General features: G+C 51.4%; 1 protein-coding gene across 1 annotated transcript in view; it reads left to right on the forward strand.

Moving 5' to 3' along the window:
• The window catches only part of heatr6 (HEAT repeat containing 6), a gene marked incomplete at its 3' end in the record, with an annotated part of 54,281 nt that overhangs the window by 17,595 nt on the left and 18,495 nt on the right, over positions 1 to 18,191 (forward strand). Inside the window, exons 10-15 of the mRNA XM_029701838.1 lie at positions 2,632 to 2,838; positions 3,133 to 3,232; positions 3,532 to 3,878; positions 10,339 to 10,461; positions 10,555 to 10,641; positions 13,514 to 13,648. Of these exons, the coding sequence (XP_029557698.1) occupies positions 2,632 to 2,838; positions 3,133 to 3,232; positions 3,532 to 3,878; positions 10,339 to 10,461; positions 10,555 to 10,641; positions 13,514 to 13,648 (999 nt within the window). The remainder of the gene's footprint in view (positions 1 to 2,631; positions 2,839 to 3,132; positions 3,233 to 3,531; positions 3,879 to 10,338; positions 10,462 to 10,554; positions 10,642 to 13,513; positions 13,649 to 18,191) is intronic.

The raw sequence follows: 18,191 nt of genomic DNA on the forward strand, positions 1-18,191 counted from the left end.
GTGACGCTGGCTCTCCCTCCCCCAGGTGTGTGTGTGTGACGCTGGTCTCTCTCCCCCCAGGTGTGTGTGTGTGACGCTGGTCTCTCTCCCCCCAGGTGTGTGTGTGACGCTGGTCTCTCTCCCCCCAGGTGTGTGTGTGTGACGCTGGTCTCTCTCCCCCCAGGTGAGTGTGTGTGACGCTGGTCTCTCTCCCTCCAGGTGGTGTGTGTGACGCTGGTCTCTCTCCCCCCAGGTGTGAGTGTGTGACGCTGGTCTCTCTCCCCCCAGGTGAGTGTGTGACGCTGGTCTCTCTCCCTCCAGGTGTGTGTGTGTGACGCTGGTCTCTCTCCCCTCAGGGTGTGTGTGTGACGCTGGTCTCTCTCCCCCCAGGTGTTGGTGTGGTGACGCTGGTCTCTCTCCCTCCAGGTGTGTGTGTGACGCTGGTCTCTCTCTCCCTCCAGGTGTGTGTGTGTGACGCTGGTCTCTCTCCCTCCAGGTGTGTGTGTGTGACGCTGGTCTCTCTCCCTCCAGGTGTGTGTGTGTGACGCTGGTCTCTCTCCCCTCCAGGTGTGTGTGTGACGCTGGTCTCTCTCCCTCCAGGTGTGTGTGTGTGACGCTGGTCTCTCTCCCTCCAGGTGTGTGTGTGTAACGCTGGTCTCTCTCCCTCCAGGTGTGTGTGTGTAACGCTGGTCTCTCTCCTCCAGGTGTGTGTGTGTAACGCTGGTCTCTCTCCCTCCAGGTGTGTGTGTGTAACGCTGGTCTCTCTCCCTCCAGGTGTGTGTGTGTAACGCTGGTCTCTCTCCCCCCAGGTGTGTGTGTGTAACGTTGGTCTCTCTCCCCCCAGGTGTGTGTAATGCTGGTCTCTCTCCCCCAGGTGTGTGTGTGTGAGACGCTGGTCTCTCTCCCTCCAGGTGTGTGTGTGAGACGCTGGTCTCTCTCCCTCCAGGTGTGTGTGTGAGACGCTGGTCTCTCTCCCCCCAGGTGTGTGTGTGTGTGTGTAACGCTGGTCTCTCTCCCCCCAGGTGTGTGTGTGTGTGTAACGCTGGTCTCTCTCCCTCCAGGTGTGTGTGTAACGCTGGTCTCTCTCCCTCCAGGTGTGTGTGTGTGTGTGTGTGTGTAACGCTGGTCTCTCTCCCTCCAGGTGTGTGTGTAACGCTGGTCTCTCTCCCTCCAGGTGTGTGTGTGTGTGTGTGTGTGTAACGCTGATCTCTCCCTCCAGGGTGTGTGTGTGTGTGTGTGTGTGTGTAACGCTGGTCTCTCTCCCTCCAGGTGTGTGTGTGTAACGCTGGTCTCTCTCCCTCCAGGTGTGTGTGTGTGACGCTGGTCTCTCTCCCTCCAGGTGTGTGTGTGTGACGCTGGTCTCTCTCCCTCCAGGTGTGTGTGTGTGTGACGCTGGTCTCTCTCCCTCCAGGTGTGTGTGTGACGCTGGTCTCTCCCTCCTGGTGTGTGTGTGTGTGTGTGACGCTGGTCTCTCTCCCTCCAGGTGTGTGTGTGACGCTGGTCTCTCTCCCTCCAGGTGTGTGTGTGTGTGTGTGTGTGTGTAACGCTGGTCTCTCTCCCTCCAGGTGTGTGTGTAACGCTGGTCTCTCTCCCTCCAGGTGTTTGTGTGTGTGTGTGTAACGCTGGTCTCTCTCCCTCCAGGTGTGTGTGTAACGCTGGTCTCTCTCCCTCCAGGTGTGTGTGTGTGTGTGTGTAACGCTGATCTCTCCCTCCAGGTGTGTGTGTGTAACGCTGGTCTCTCTCCCTCCAGGTGTGTGTGTGTAACGCTGGTCTCTCTCCCTCCAGGTGTGTGTGTGTGACGCTGGTCTCTCTCCCTCCAGGTGTGTGTGTGACGCTGGTCTCTCTCCCTCCAGGTGTGTGTAACGCTGGTCTCTCTCCCTCCAGGTGTGTGTGTGACGCTGGTCTCTCTCCCTCCAGGTGTGTGTAACGCTGGTCTCTCCCTCCTGGTGTGTGTGTGTGTGTGACGCTGGTCTCTCTCCCTCCAGGTGTGTGTGTGACGCTGGTCTCTCTCCCTCCAGGTGTATGTGTGACGCTGGTCTCTCCCTCCAGGTGTGTGTGTGTGTGTGTGTGTATCGCTGGTCTCTCTCCCCCCAGGTGTGTGTGTGACGCTGGTCTCTCGCCCTCCAGGTGTGTGTAACGCTGGTCTCTCTCCCCCCAGGTGTGAGTGTGTGTGACGCTGGTCTCTCCCTCCAGGTGTGAGTGTGTGTGACGCTGGTCTCTCTCCCCCCAGGTGTGAGTGTGTGTGACGCTGGTCTCTCTCCCCCCAGGTGTGAGTGTGTGTGACGCTGGTCTCTCTCCCCCCAGGTGTGAGTGTGTGTGACGCTGGTCTCTCTCCCTCCAGGTGTGTGTGTGTGTAACGCTGGTCTCTCTCCCTCCGTGTGTGTGTGTGTGTGTGACGCTGGTCTCTCTCCCTCCAGGTGTGTGTGTGACGCTGGTCTCTCTCCCTCCAGGTGTGTGTGACGCTGGTCTCTCTCCCCCCAGGTGTGTGTGTGTGTGTGACGCTGGTCTCTCTCCCTCCAGGTGTGTGTAATGCTGGTCTCTCTCCCCCCAGGTGTGTGTGTGTAACGCTGGTCTCTCTCCCCCCAGGTGCATGTGTAACGCTGGTCTCTCTCCCCCCAGGTGTGTGTGTAACGCTGGTCTCTCTCCCCCCAGGTGCGTGCGTGTGCACTCCAGGTGGTGTCTGCATTGCTGGATGGTTCCCGTCAGTTCCTGGGCGTGGCTGAAGACTTGGCTCCAGCCAGAACCTCGTACACCCCGTTCTCCTTCTCCCTCGCCACCGCCGTCCGCGAGCTGCACCGCTCGCTCTCCCTCGCTCTGCTGGCCGAGGCCTCTGCTCACACGCTCACTCAGATCGTCAAGGTGACTCACACTCACTGACTCAGATCGTCAAGGTGACTCACACTCACTGACTCAGATCGTCAAGGGGACTCACACTCACTGACTCAGATCGTCAAGGGGACTCACACTCACTGACTCAGGTCGTCAAGGGGACTCGCTGACTCAGGTCGTCAAGGGGACTCGCTGACTCAGGTCGTCAAGGGGACTCGCTGACTCAGGTCGTCAAGGGGACTCGCTGACTCAGGTCGTCAAGGTGATTCTCTCACATGACTCCACACTGATCCTCTGTGACCTGTTGACCTGTGTGTGTTTCAGTGCCTGGCTCACCTGGTGTGTAATGCTCCGTATAACCGGCTGAGACCCGGCCTGCTCAGCCCTCTGTGGAGACAGATACGACCCTACCTCCAACACAGAGGTACACACACACACACACACACACACACACACACACACACACACACACACACACACACACACACACCTACCTCCAACACAGAGGTACACACACACACACACACACACACACACACACACACACACACCTACCTCCAACACAGAGGTACACACACACACACACACACACACACACACACACACACACAACTACCTCCGACACAGAGACACACACACACACACACACACACACACACACACACACACACACCTACCTCTTGCACCCGTCTGTGTTCTTACAGATGTTGTGTTCTCTCTTAGACGTGAACGTGCGAGTGTCTGTTCTGACGCTGTATGGAGCGTTGGTGTCGACCCAAGCCCCTCTTTCTGAGATACAGCTACTCCTCACACACACCTCGCAGGAGGTGCTGAGCTGGAGGCAGAAGGAGGAAGGCTTTTCCTCACCTCACACTCCACCCTCCCGCAAATACCACAGTCCTCGGGGCTCACGTACTCCAGGAGAGGAGGAGCCGGGCGTGCCCTGGCTGCTGCAGCTGTGTGTGTCGCTTGTCACTCAACCCAGGGACGACCAATCAGACAGCGAGGGTCCGGGAGGAGGAGGGGCTGCAGCTCTGGAGCCGTCCCCAGTCCGCCTGGAGGCCTTACAGGTCAGAAAGACACTTCGCCTAGCTAGCATCAGTAGGTGGTTAGTTTGTAGCTACCTAGCTAGCGTCAGTAGGTGGTTAGTTTGTAGCTAGCTAGCTAGCGTCAGTAGGTGGTTAGTTTGTAGCTAGCTAGCTAGCGTCAGTAGGTGGTTAGTTTGTAGCTAGCTAGCCAGCGTCAGTAGGTGGTTAGTTTGTAGCTAGCTAGCTAGCGTCAGTAGGTGGTTAGTTTGTAGCTAGCTAGCCAGCGTCAGTAGGTGGGTAGTTTGTAGCTAGCTAGCCAGCGTCAGTAGGTGGGTAGTTTGTAGCTAGCTAGCTAGCTAGCCAGCGTCAGTAGGTGGGTAGTTTGTAGCTAGCTAGCTAGCTAGCCAGCGTCAGTAGGTGGGTAGTTTGTAGCTAGCTAGCCAGCGTCAGTAGGTGGGTAGTTTGTAGCTAGCTAGCTAGCGTCAGTAGGTGGTTAGTTTGTAGCTAGCTAGCTAGCGTCAGTAGGTGGTTAGTTTGTAGCTAGCTAGCTAGCGTCAGTAGGTGGTTAGTTTGTAGCTAGCTAGCTAGCGTCAGTAGGTGGTTAGTTTGTAGCTAGCTAGCTAGCGTCAGTAGGTGGTTAGTTTGTAGCTAGCTAGCCAGCGTCAGTAGGTGGTTAGTTTGTAGCTAGCTAGCCAGCGTCAGTAGGTGGTTAGTTTGTAGCTAGATAGCCAGCGTCAGTAGGTGGGTAGTTTGTAGCTAGCTAGCCAGCGTCAGTAGGTGGGTAGTTTGTAGCTAGCTAGCTAGCTAGCCAGCGTCAGTAGGTGGTTAGTTTGTAGCTAGCTAGCTAGCTAGCCAGCGTCAGTAGGTGGTTAGTTTGTAGCTAGCTAGCTAGCTAGCCAGCGTCAGTAGGTGGTTAGTTTGTAGCTAGCTAGCGTCAGTAGGTGGTTAGTTTGTAGCTAGCTAGCTAGCGTCAGTAGGTGGGTAGTTTGTAGCTAGCTAGCGTCAGTAGGTGGGTAGTTTGTAGCTGGCTAGCTAGCCAGCGTCAGTAGGTGGGTAGTTTGTAGCTGGCTAGCTAGCCAGCGTCAGTAGGTGGTTAGTTTGTAGCTGGCTAGCTAGCCAGCGTCAGTAGGTGGTTAGTTTGTAGCTAGCCAGCGTCAGTAGGTGGTTAGTTTGTAGCTAGCTAGCGTCAGTAGGTGGTTAGTTTGTAGCTAGCTGGCTAGCGTCAGTAGGTGGCTAGTTTGTAGCTAGCTGGCTAGCGTCAGGTGGTTAGTTTGTAGCTAGCTAGCTAGCGTCAGGTGGTTAGTTTGTAGCTAGCTAGCTAGCGTCAGGTGGTTAGTTTGTAGCTAGCTAGCTAGCGTCAGTAGGTGGTTAGTTTGTAGCTAGCTAGCGTCAAAGCTAAAATACCACCCCTGCAGGATTAACGACTCAACTAGTCCCTGTCTACCCAATGGCAGTTGCGTTATTTCTTGCCCCTAATCCCTGCGGATCTGATAGATGCCACTCTGCCTTATCACTGAGCTAAGGACTGCTCCTCTAACTCAACAGTAAGGGCCTTACAGTAGAGTGGGCTATCCCCGGAATCGACTTGCCTAGTTAAATAAAATAATAAAAATTAACGTAGCTAGGTAGGATAATTTGGCTGAGGTTATGAAAAGGCTTAGCTAAAATGATCTCCTAACCTGCTACAAAAAGTACCTTCCAGGAGAAGTCAATAGAATAAATAACTGCTCAACCCCAAGAATTCACTAACTGAATTACTGACTGTTTGTGTTGTCTGCTGTAGTTACTGAAATACACCAGTTACGCATGATACACATCATTACACTACTGTAGTCTATCAATCCATTCCAAAATGTCATACTATACGTGACACGGGTCGACATATGTTGATCTGGCCTAGGGCGGCAGCAGAACTGCTAGGACTGGGCCTGACAAACACAATAATTTGCCTCGTAACTTAACTGCTGACCTTGGCCTGCTCAAAGTGAGCCGCTTCTGTTGGGAACTGCTTGGAGCATATCAGCCTCGCTACTTTGTCCTCAAGAAGGAGGGATCTTGAGGCTGTCTTTACTCTGTTCTGGAATCCCCTCTCGGAGGGCACATTGTAAACGGGGATAAACAACACAATCTAACCCAGTCGGGACTGTGGATTAGAATAGAAACGGACAGTTGGGGCTGTGGTTAGAATAGAAACTGACAGTCGGGGCTGTGGTTAGAATAGAAACTGACAGTCGGGGCTGTGGTTAGAAACTGACAGTCGGGGCTGTGGATTAGAATAGAAACTGGCAGTTGGGGCTGTGGATTAGAATAGAAACTGACAGTCGGGGCTGTGGTTAGAAACTGACAGTCGGGGCTGTGGTTAGAATAGAAACTGACAGTCGGGGCTGTGGTTAGAATAGAAACTGACAGTCGGGGCTGTGGTTAGAAACTGACAGTCGGGGCTGTGGATTAGAATAGAAACTGGCAGTTGGGGCTGTGGATTAGAATAGAAACTGACAGTCGGGGCTGTGGTTAGAAACTGACAGTCGGGGCTGTGGTTAGAAACTGACAGTCGGGGCTGTGGATTAGAATAGAAACTGACAGTCGGGGCTGTGGATTAGAATAGAAACGGACAGTTGGGGCTGTGGTTAGAAACTGACAGTCGGGGCTGTGGTTAGAAACTGACAGTCGGGGCTGTGGTTAGACGGGGCTGTGGTTAGAAACTGACAGTCGGGGCTGTGGTTAGAAACTGACAGTCGGGGCTGTGGTTAGAATAGAAACTGACAGTTGGGGCTGTGGTTAGAAACTGACAGTCGGGGCTGTGGTTAGAATAGAAACTGACAGTCGGGGCTGTGGTTAGAATAGAAACTGACAGTCGGGGCTGTGGTTAGAATAGAAACTGACAGTCGGGGCTGTGGATTAGAATAGAAACTGGCAGTCGGGGCTGTGGTTAGAATAGAAACTGGCAGTCGGGGCTGTGGTTAGAATAGAAACTGACAGTCGGGGCTGTGGTTAGAATAGAAACTGACAGTTGGGGCTGTGGATTAGAATAGAAACGGACAGTTGGGGCTGTGGATTAGAATAGAAACTGACAGTTGGGGCTGTGGATTAGAATAGAAACGGACAGTTGGGGCTGTGGATTAGAATAGAAACTGACAGTCGGGGCTGGGGTTAGAAACTGACAGTCGGGGCTGTGGTTAGAAACTGACAGTCGGGGCTGTGGTTAGAAACTGGCAGTCGGGGCTGTGGTTAGAATAGAAACTGACAGTCGGGGCTGTGGTTAGAATAGAAACTGACAGTCGGGGCTGTGGTTAGAATAGAAACTGACAGTCGGGGCTGTGGTTAGAATAGAAACTGGCAGTCGGGGCTGTGGTTAGAATAGAAACTGGCAGTCGGGGCTGTGGTTAGAATAGAAACTGACAGTCGGGGCTGTGGTTAGAATAGAAACTGACAGTCGGGGCTGTGGTTAGAATAAACTGGCAGTTGGGGCTGTGGTTAGAATAGAAACTGGCAGTTGGGGCTGTGGTTAGAATAGAAACTGGCAGTTGGGGCTGTGGTTAGAATAGAAACTGACAGTCGGGGCTGTGGTTAGAATAGAAACTGACAGTCGGGGCTGTGGATTAGAATAGAAACTGACAGTCGGGGCTGTGGATTAGAATAGAAACTGACAGTCGGGGCTGTGGTTAGAAACTGACAGTCGGGGCTGTGGTTAGAAACTGACAGTCGGGGCTGTGGTTAGAAACTGGCAGTCGGGGCTGTGGTTAGAAACTGGCAGTCGGGGCTGTGGTTAGAATAGAAACTGACAGTCGGGGCTGTGGTTAGAATAGAAACTGACAGTCGGGGCTGTGGTTAGAATAGAAACTGACAGTCGGGGCTGTGGTTAGAATAGAAACTGACAGTCGGGGCTGTGGTTAGAATAGAAACTGACAGTCGGGGCTGTGGTTAGAATAGAAACTGGCAGTCGGGGCTGTGGTTAGAATAGAAACGGACAGTTGGGGCTGTGGATTAGAATAGAAACTGACAGTCGGGGCTGGGGTTAGAAACTGACAGTCGGGGCTGGGGTTAGAAACTGACAGTCGGGGCTGTGGTTAGAAACTGGCAGTCGGGGCTGTGGTTAGAAACTGGCAGTCGGGGCTGTGGTTAGAATAGAAACTGACAGTAGGGGGCTGTGGTTAGAATAGAAACTGACAGTCGGGGCTGTGGTTAGAATAGAAACTGGCAGTCGGGGCTGTGGTTAGAATAGAAACTGGCAGTCGGGGCTGTGGTTAGAATAGAAACTGACAGTCGGGGCTGTGGTTAGAATAGAAACTGACAGTCGGGGCTGTGGTTAGAATAAACTGGCAGTCGGGGCTGTGGTTAGAATAGAAACTGGCAGTCGGGGCTGTGGTTAGAATAGAAACTGACAGTCGGGGCTGTGGTTAGAATAGAAACTGACAGTCGGGGCTGTGGTTAGAATAGAAACTGACAGTCGGGGCTGTGGATTAGAATAGAAACTGACAGTCGGGGCTGTGGTTAGAATAGAAACTGACAGTCGGGGCTGTGGTTAGAATAGAAACTGACAGTCGGGGCTGTGGATTAGAATAGAAACTGACAGTCGGGGCTGTGGATTAGAATAGAAACTGACAGTCGGGGCTGTGGATTAGAATAGAAACTGACAGTCGGGGCTGTGGTTTGAAACTGACAGTCGGGGCTGTGGTTAGAAACTGGCAGTCGGGGCTGTGGTTAGAAACTGGCAGTCGGGGCTGTGGTTAGAAACTGGCAGTCGGGGCTGTGGTTAGAAACTGGCAGTCGGGGCTGTGGTTAGAATAGAAACTGACAGTCGGGGCTGTGGTTAGAATAGAAACTGACAGTCGGGGCTGTGGTTAGAATAGAAACTGACAGTCGGGGCTGTGGTTAGAATAGAAACTGGCAGTCGGGGCTGTGGTTAGAATAGAAACGGACAGTCGGGGCTGTGGATTAGAATAGAAACTGACAGTCGGGGCTGGGGTTAGAAACTGACAGTCGGGGCTGGGGTTAGAAACTGACAGTCGGGGCTGGGGTTAGAAACTGACAGTCGGGGCTGGGGTTAGAAACTGACAGTCGGGGCTGTGGTTAGAATAGAAACTGACAGTCGGGGCTGTGGTTAGAATAGAAACTGACAGTCGGGGCTGTGGTTAGAATAGAAACTGACAGTCGGGGCTGTGGTTAGAATAGAAACTGGCAGTCGGGGCTGTGGTTAGAATAGAAACTGGCAGTCGGGGCTGTGGTTAGAATAGAAACTGACAGTCGGGGCTGTGGTTAGAATAGAAACTGACAGTCGGGGCTGTGGTTAGAATAAACTGGCAGTCGGGGCTGTGGTTAGAATAGAAACTGGCAGTCGGGGCTGTGGTTAGAATAGAAACGGACAGTTGGGGCTGTGGATTAGAATAGAAACTGACAGTCGGGGCTGGGGTTAGAAACTGACAGTCGGGGCTGGGGTTAGAAACTGACAGTCGGGGCTGTGGTTAGAAACTGGCAGTCGGGGCTGTGGTTAGAAACTGACAGTCGGGGCTGTGGTTAGAATAGAAACTGACAGTCGGGGCTGTGGTTAGAATAGAAACTGACAGTCGGGGCTGTGGTTAGAATAGAAACTGACAGTCGGGGCTGTGGTTAGAATAGAAACTGGCAGTCGGGGCTGTGGTTAGAATAGAAACTGGCAGTCGGGGCTGTGGTTAGAATAGAAACTGACAGTCGGGGCTGTGGTTAGAATAGAAACTGACAGTCGGGGCTGTGGTTAGAATAAACTGGCAGTCGGGGCTGTGGTTAGAATAGAAACTGGCAGTCGGGGCTGTGGTTAGAATAGAAACTGGCAGTTGGGGCTGTGGTTAGAATAGAAACTGGCAGTTGGGGCTGTGGTTAGAATAGAAACTGACAGTCGGGGCTGTGGTTAGAATAGAAACTGACAGTCGGGGCTGTGGATTAGAATAGAAACTGACAGTCGGGGCTGTGGATTAGAATAGAAACTGACAGTCGGGGCTGTGGATTAGAATAGAAACTGACAGTCGGGGCTGTGGATTAGAATAGAAACTGACAGTCGGGGCTGTGGTTAGAAACTGGCAGTCGGGGCTGTGGTTAGAAACTGGCAGTCGGGGCTGTGGTTAGAAACTGGCAGTCGGGGCTGTGGTTAGAATAGAAACTGGCAGTCGGGGCTGTGGTTAGAATAGAAACTGACAGTCGGGGCTGTGGTTAGAATAGAAACTGACAGTCGGGGCTGTGGTTAGAATAGAAACTGGCAGTCGGGGCTGTGGTTAGAATAGAAACTGGCAGTAATGTTTCAGCAGCTTGATGATGTATTATCTTTGAAGAATATTAACAACCACTGAATAAAAAGCATAATTTTGTATTATTTCTTCGAACAATTTTATTTTATTGGCTTTTCATTTTTTTGAATGGCTGAAAGCATGCATTTACCGGCTAATGGAAACTCTGTGTGTGTGTGTGTGTGTGTGTGTGTGTGTGTGTGTGTGTGTGTGTGTGTGTGTGTGTGTGTGTGTGTGTGTGTTAGGTGCTAGCCCACCTGGTGCGTGGTTACTTCCCTCTGTGCCAGGTATGTCTCTGTGAGCTGGGGCAGGTGAGCGCCCGCTGCCTCCGAGAGACAGACCCCTCCATTCAACTACACGGCGCCAAGGTGACACACACACACACACACACACACCAATGTGCAGTTTGTTTAACATATTGATGTGGAATGACGAGACAAACATACCATCTCTCGCCGTAGTTGCTAGAGGAGCTGGGGACAGGTATCATCCAACAGTACAGACCAGAGAGCAGCCAGTCAGAGAGCTGCAGGGTCCCCATCCCACAGGTACACCTTTGTGTCTGTCTGGCCCTCTGCCGCACCTGTCTGTCTGCCGCACCTGTCTGTCTGCCGCACCTGTCTGTCTGCCACACCTGTCTGTCTGCCAGTTCCCTCAGGTCTGGAGGGAAGAAAGTAATTTCACTACCCAAGAATAGCAAAGCACCATTTACTGGCTCAAATAGCTGACCAATCAGCCTGTTACCAACCCTTCATTTGACCAGATACAATGCTATCAGACTTTCAGCACGCTTATAGGGAAGGACATTCAACAAGCACAGCACTTACACAAATGACTGATGAGCACTTACACAAATGATTGGCTGAGAGCAAATTTATGATAAAATGATTGTGGGGGCTGTCTTGTTAGATTTCAGTGCAGCTTTTGACAGCTTTTGACATTATGGATCATAGTCTGCTGCTGGAAAAACATGTGTTATGAATTACACCCCCTGCTATAATGGCTTTACACCCCCTGCTATAATGGCTTTACACCCCCTGCTATGATGTGGATGAAGAGTTACCTGTCTAACAGAACACAGAGGGCAAGGTTGCCATGTCTACGGTTTTCTTTTATTGGAACCCTCTCCAATATAATCCAGTTGCCATGTCTGCGGTTTTCTTGAGTCCTGCAAAATTGGGCTAATTTGAAAACAATGTCGCATCATGGCAACTGTTTACCAGGTGTAGGTAGGACTATTTAACATGTCAGTATGGAGACACAGGTGTAGGTAGGACTATTTAACATGTCATTATGACACCTGTTTACCAGGTGTAGGTAGGGCTATTTAACATGTCATTATGGAGACATGTAGGTAGGACTATTTAACATGTCATTATGGAGACACAGGTGTAGGTAGGGCTATTTAACATGTCATTATGACACCTGTTTACCAGGTGTAGGTAGGACTATTTAACATGTCATTATGGAGTCACCTGTTTACCAGGTGTAGGTAGGACTATTTAACATGTCATTATGACACCTGTTTACCAGGTGTAGGTAGGGCTATTTAACATGTCATTATGGAGTCACCTGTTTACCAGGTGTAGGTAGGACTATTTAACATGTCATTATAGAGTCACCTGTTTACCAGGTGTAGGTAGGGCTATTTTAACATGTCATTATGGAGACATGTAGGTAGGGCTATTTAACATGTCATTATGACACAGGTGTAGGTAGGGCTATTTAACATGTCATTATGACACCTGTTTACCAGGTGTAGGTAGGGCTATTTAACATGTCATTATGGAGACACCTGTTTACCAGGTGTAGGTAGGGCTATTTAACATGTCATTATGGAGTCACCTGTTTACCAGGTGTAGGTAGGACTATTTAACATGTCATTATGACACAGGTGTAGGTAGGGCTATTTAACATGTCATTGTAGGTAGGGCTATTTAACATGTCATTATGACACCTGTTTACCAGGTGAAGGTAGGGCTATTTAACATGTCATTATGGAGTCACCTGTTTACCAGGTGTAGGTAGGGCTATTTAACATGTCATTATGGAGTCACCTGTTTACCAGGTGTAGGTAGGACTATTTAACATGTCATTATGGAGACACCTGTTTACCAGGTGTAGGTAGGACTATTTAACATGTCATTATGACACAGGTGTAGGTAGGGCTATTTAACATGTCATTATGTAGGTAGGGCTATTTAACATGTCATTATGACACCTGTTTACCAGGTGAAGGTAGGGCTATTTAACATGTCATTATGGAGTCACCTGTTTACCAGGTGTAGGTAGGGCTATTTAACATGTCATTATGGAGACACCTGTTTACCAGGTGTAGGTAGGGCTATTTAACATGTCATTATGGAGTCACCTGTTTACCAGGTGTAGGTAGGACTATTTAACATGTCATTATGGAGACACCTGTTTACCAGGTGTAGGTAGGGCCATTATAACTAATGGGGATCCATAATAAACCCCAGGAAGAGTAGCTGCTGCCTTGGCAGGAACTAATGGGGATCCATAATAAACCCCAGGAAGAGTAGCCGCTGCCTTGGCAGGAACTAATGGGGATCCATAATAAACCCCAGGAAGAGTAGCTGCTGCTTTGGCAGGAACTAATGGGGATCCATAATAAACCCCAGGAAGAGTAGCTGCTGCCTTGGCAGGAACTAATGGGGATCCATAATAAACCCCAGGAAGAGTAGCTGCTGCCTTGGCAGGAACTAATGGGGATCCATAATAAACCCCAGGAAGAGTAGCCGCTGCCTTGGCAGGAACTAATGGGGATCCATAATAAACCCCAGGAAGAGTAGCTGCTGCCTTGGCAGGAACTAATGGGGATCCATAATAAACCCCAGGAAGAGTAGCTGCTGCCTTGACAGGAACTAATGGGGATCCATAATAAACCCCAGGAAGAGTAGCTGCTGCCTTGCCAGGAACTAATGGGGATCCATAATAAACCCCAGGAAGAGTAGCTGCTGCCTTGGCAGGAACTAATGGGGATCCATAATAAACCCCAGGAAGAGTAGCTGCTGTCTGTCCAATCACATACAATATAATAATACATTATAATAATACATCGGTCCCGTGTGGCTCAGTTGGTAGAGCATGGTGTTTGCAACGCCAGGGTTGTGGGTTCGATTCCCACGGGGGACCAGTACGGGAAAAAAAATGTATGAAATGTATGCATTCACTACTGTAAGTCGCTCTGGATAAGAGCGTCTGCTAAATTAATAAATTGTAATGTAAATGTAATTATTACACACTACTTTACCATAACATGCATCATGTCTGTCTCTGTCTCTCTGTCTCTCTGTCTCTCTGTCTGTCTGTCTGTCTCTCTGTCTGTCTGTCTGTCTGTCTGTCTGTCTGTCTGTCTGTCTGTCTGTCTGTCTGTCTGTCTGTCTGTCTGTGTTGCAGGTGGTCCAGTTCTGGGTGGATGTATTGAGTGGTCCGTTGAACGGAGCCCTTCAGAGTCATCAGCATCCAACTCTCCAGACCAGCGCCTGTGACACCCTGTCCTCTATCCTGCCTCAGGCCTTCACACAGCTCCCTGTAGGTACCCTCAGGCCTTCACACAGCTCCCTGTAGGTATCCTCTATCCTCCTGCCACAGGCCTTCACACAGCTCCCTGTAGGTACCCAATATCCTCCTGCCACAGGCCTTCACACAGCTCCCTGTAGGTACCCTCTATCCTCCTGCCACAGGCCTTCACACAGCTCCCTGTAGGTATCCTCTATCCTCCTGCCACAGGCCTTCACACAGCTCCCTGTAGGTACCCTCTATCCTCCTGCCTCAGGCCTTCACACAGCTCCCTGTAGGTACCCTCTATCCTCCTGCCACAGGCCTTCACACAGCTCCCTGTAGGTATCCTCTATCCTCCTGCCACAGGCCTTCACACAGCTCCCTGTAGGTACCCTCTATCCTCCTGCCACAGGCCTTCACACAGCTCCCTGTAGGTACCCTCTATCCTCCTGCCACAGGCCTTCACACAGCTCCCTGTAGGTACCCTCTATCCTCCTGCCACAGGCCTTCACACAGCTCCCTGTAGGTACCCTCTATCCTCCTGCCACAGGCCTTCACACTAGAGGTCGACCGATTAATTGGAATGGCCGATTAATTAGGGCCGATTTTCAAGTTTTCATAACAATTGGAAATTGGTATTTTTGGGCGCCGATTTGGCCGATTTTTTTAAAAAAAAAAAGTAATTTTTAAATGTTGTTTTTTTTAACCTTTTTTTAACTAGGCAAGTCAGTTAAGAACACATTATTATTTACAATGTCGGCCTAGGAACGGTGGGTTAACTGCCTTGTTCAGGGGCAGAACGACAGATTTGTACCTTGTCAGCTTGGGGATGCAACCTTACGTTAACTAGCCCAACGCTCTAACCACCTGCTTTACATTGCCAAGGTAAGTTGCTAGCTAGCACTAAACGTATCTTATAAAAAACAAACAATCAATCAATCATAATCACTAGTTAACTACACATGGTTGATGATATTACTAGTTTATCTAGCCTGTCCTGCTTTGCATATAATCGATGTGGTGCGTATTCGTGAAAAAGGACTGTCTTTGCTCCGACGTGTACCTAACCATAAACCTCAATGTCTTTCTTAAATATATACTTGTGTATTGATTTTTTTAAACCTGCATATTTAGTTAATATTGCCTGCTAACATGAATTTCTTTTAACTGGGGAAATTGTGTCACTTCTCTTGCGTTCTGTGCAACAGTCAGGGTATATGCAGCAGTTTGGGCTGCCTGGCTCGTTGCAAACTGTGTGAAGACCATTTCTTCCTAACAAAGACAGCCAACTTCGCCAAACGGGGGATGATTTAACAAAAGCGCATTTGCGAAAAAAGCACAGTCGTTGCACCAATGTACCTAACCATAAACATCAATGCCTTTCTTAAAATCAATACACAGAAGTATATATTTTTAAACCTGCATATTTAGCTAAAAGAAATCCAGGTTAGCAGGCAATATTAACCAGGTGAAATTGTGTCATTTTGCATTCATTGCACGCAATCAGGGTATATGCAGCACTTTGGGCCGCCTGGCTCGTTGCGAACTAATTTTCGTCCGATTAATTGGTATCGGCCTTTTATGGTCCACCAATAATCGGTATCGGCGTCGAAAAATCATAATCGGTCGACCTCTACGTCACACAGCTACCTGTAGGTACCTACCCTGCCCCCCTACACTCTAACCACTAGGGTACCTGCCCCCCCTACACTCTAACCACTAGGGTACCTGCCCCCCCTACACTCTAACCACTAGGGTACCTGCCCCCCCTACACTCTAACCACTAGGGTACCTGCCCCCCCTACACTCTAACCACTAGGGTACCTACCCCCCCTACACTCTAACCACTAGGGTACCTACCCCCCCTACACTCTAACCACTCGGGTACCTGCCCCCCCTACACTCTAACCACTAGGCTACCTGCCCCCCCTACACTCTAACCACTAGGCTACCTGCCCCCCCCTACACTCTAACCACTAGGCTACCTGCCCCCCCTACACTCTAACCACTAGGCTACCTGCCCCCCCTACACTCTAACCACTAGGCTACCTACCCCCCCTCCACTCTAACCACTAGGCTACCTGCCACCTCTACACTCTAACCACTAGGCTACCTGCCCCCCCTACACTCTAACCACTAGGGTACCTACCCCCCCTACACTCTAACCACTAGGCTACCTGCCCCCCCTACACTCTAACCACTAGGCTACCTGCCCCCCCTACACTCTAACCACTAGGGTACCTGCCCCCCCCCTACACTCTAACCACTAGGGTACCTGCCCCCCCCTACACTCTAACCACTAGGGTACCTGCCCCCCCCCTACACTCTAACCACTAGGCTACCTGCAGTCCCTACACTCTAACCACTAGGCTACCTGCAGTCCCTACACTCTAACCACTAGGCTACCTGCCCCCCCTACACTCTAACCACTAGGGTACCTACCCCCCCTACACTCTAACCACTAGGCTACCTGCCCCCCCTACACTCTAACCACTAGGCTACCTGCCCCCCCTACACTCTAACCACTAGGCTACCTGCCCCCCCTACACTCTAACCACTAGGCTACCTGCCCCCCCTCCACTCTAACCACTAGGGTACCTGCCCCCCCCTACACTCTAACCACTAGGGTACCTGCCCCCCCCCTACACTCTAACCACTAGGCTACCTGCCCCCCCTCCACTCTAACCACTAGGGTACCTGCCCCCCACCCTACACTCTAACCACTAGGCTACCTGCCCCCCCCCTACACTCTAACCACTAGGCTACCTGCCCCCCCCCCTACACTCTAACCACTAGGGTACCTGCCCCCCCTACACTCTAACCACTAGGCTACCTGCCCCCCTACACTCTAACCACTAGGGTACCGGCCCCCCCCCTACACTCTAACCACTAGGGTACCTACCCCCCCTACACTCTAACCACTAGGGTACCTGCCCCCCCCTACACTCTAACCACTAGGGTACCTGCCCCCCCTACACTCTAACCACTAGGCTACCTGCCCCCCCCCCCCCCCCACTCTAACCACTAGGGTACCTGCCCCCCCCCTACACTCTAACCACTAGGCTACCTGCCCCCCCTACACTCTAACCACTAGGCTACCTGCCCCCCCTACACTCTAACCACTAGGGTACCTACCCCCCCTACACTCTAACCACTAGGCTACCTACCCCCCCCTTCACTCTAACCACTAGGCTACCTACCCCCCCCTACACTCTAACCACTAGGCTACCTGCCTCCTCTACACTCTAACCACTAGGCTACCTGCCCCCCCTACACTCTAACCACTAGGCTACCTGCCCCCCTACACTCTAACCACTAGGCTACCTGCAGTCCCTACACTCTAACCACTAGGCTACCTGCAGTCCCTACACTCTAACCACTAGGGTACCTGCCCCCCCTACACTCTAACCACTAGTCTACCTGCCCCCCCTACACTCTAACCACTAGGCTACCTGCCCCCCCCTACACTCTAACCACTAGGCTACCTGCCCCCCCTACACTCTAACCACTAGGCTACCTGCCCCCCCTTACACTCTAACCACTAGGCTACCTGCCCCCCCTACACTCTAACCACTAGGCTACCTGCCCCCCCCTACACTCTAACCACTAGGCTACCTGCCCCCCCCCCCTACACTCTAACCACTAGGCTACCTGCCCCCCCTACACTCTAACCACTAGGGTACCTGCCCCCCCTACACTCTAACCACTAGGCTACCTGCCCCCCCCTACACTCTAACCACTAGGCTACCTGCCCCCCCTACACTCTAACCACTAGGCTACCTGCCCCCCCCTACACTCTAACCACTAGGCTACCTGCCCCCCCCTACACTCTAACCACTAGGCTACCTGCCCCCCCTACACTCTAACCACTAGGCTACCTGCCCCCCCTACACTCTAACCACTAGGCTACCTGCCCCCCCTACACTCTAACCACTAGGCTACCTGCCGCCCCTACACTCTAACCACTAGGCTACCTGCCCCCCCCTACACTCTAACCACTAGGCTACCTGCCCCCCCCTACACTCTAACCACTAGGCTACCTGCCCCCCCTACACTCTAACCACTAGGCTACCTGCCCCCCCTACACTCTAACCACTAGGCTACCTGCCGCCCCTCCACTCTAACCACTAGGCTACCTGCCCCCCCTACACTCTAACCACTAGGCTACCTGCCCCCCCCCCCCCCCCTAAGCTCTAACCACTAGGCTACCTGCTTATTCAGTGTCCCTCAGGCTGTGGCAGGCAAATAGATATATTTGGCTGCAAGAGGAGCCATTGCTCCTTCGCCATGAGTATTTGTTTTTCCTCTGGATTTAACAAGTTAACATTTGTAATAAATGTGTTCATTTTTGTGAATAATGAATCTTTTGGTGAGGAATATTTATCACAGTAAAGGAGAAAGTGCATCTCTGTCTCTACCTCCCCTGTCGTGCAGTGACCACATACACGCTCCTCTTTGGGTAGCCATGTCTTTTTATGTCTGCCGGTTTCTATTGCCAATTGGTGGTCACTCAGCCTGTACTTGGTAAGTCTCTGTCTCTCTCTGTCAGCCTGTACTTGGTACAGTGGGGGGA

Source organism: Salmo trutta, chromosome 19, assembly GCF_901001165.1.
Source record: "Salmo trutta chromosome 19, fSalTru1.1, whole genome shotgun sequence".
Classification (NCBI taxonomy): Eukaryota; Metazoa; Chordata; class Actinopteri; order Salmoniformes; family Salmonidae; genus Salmo; species Salmo trutta.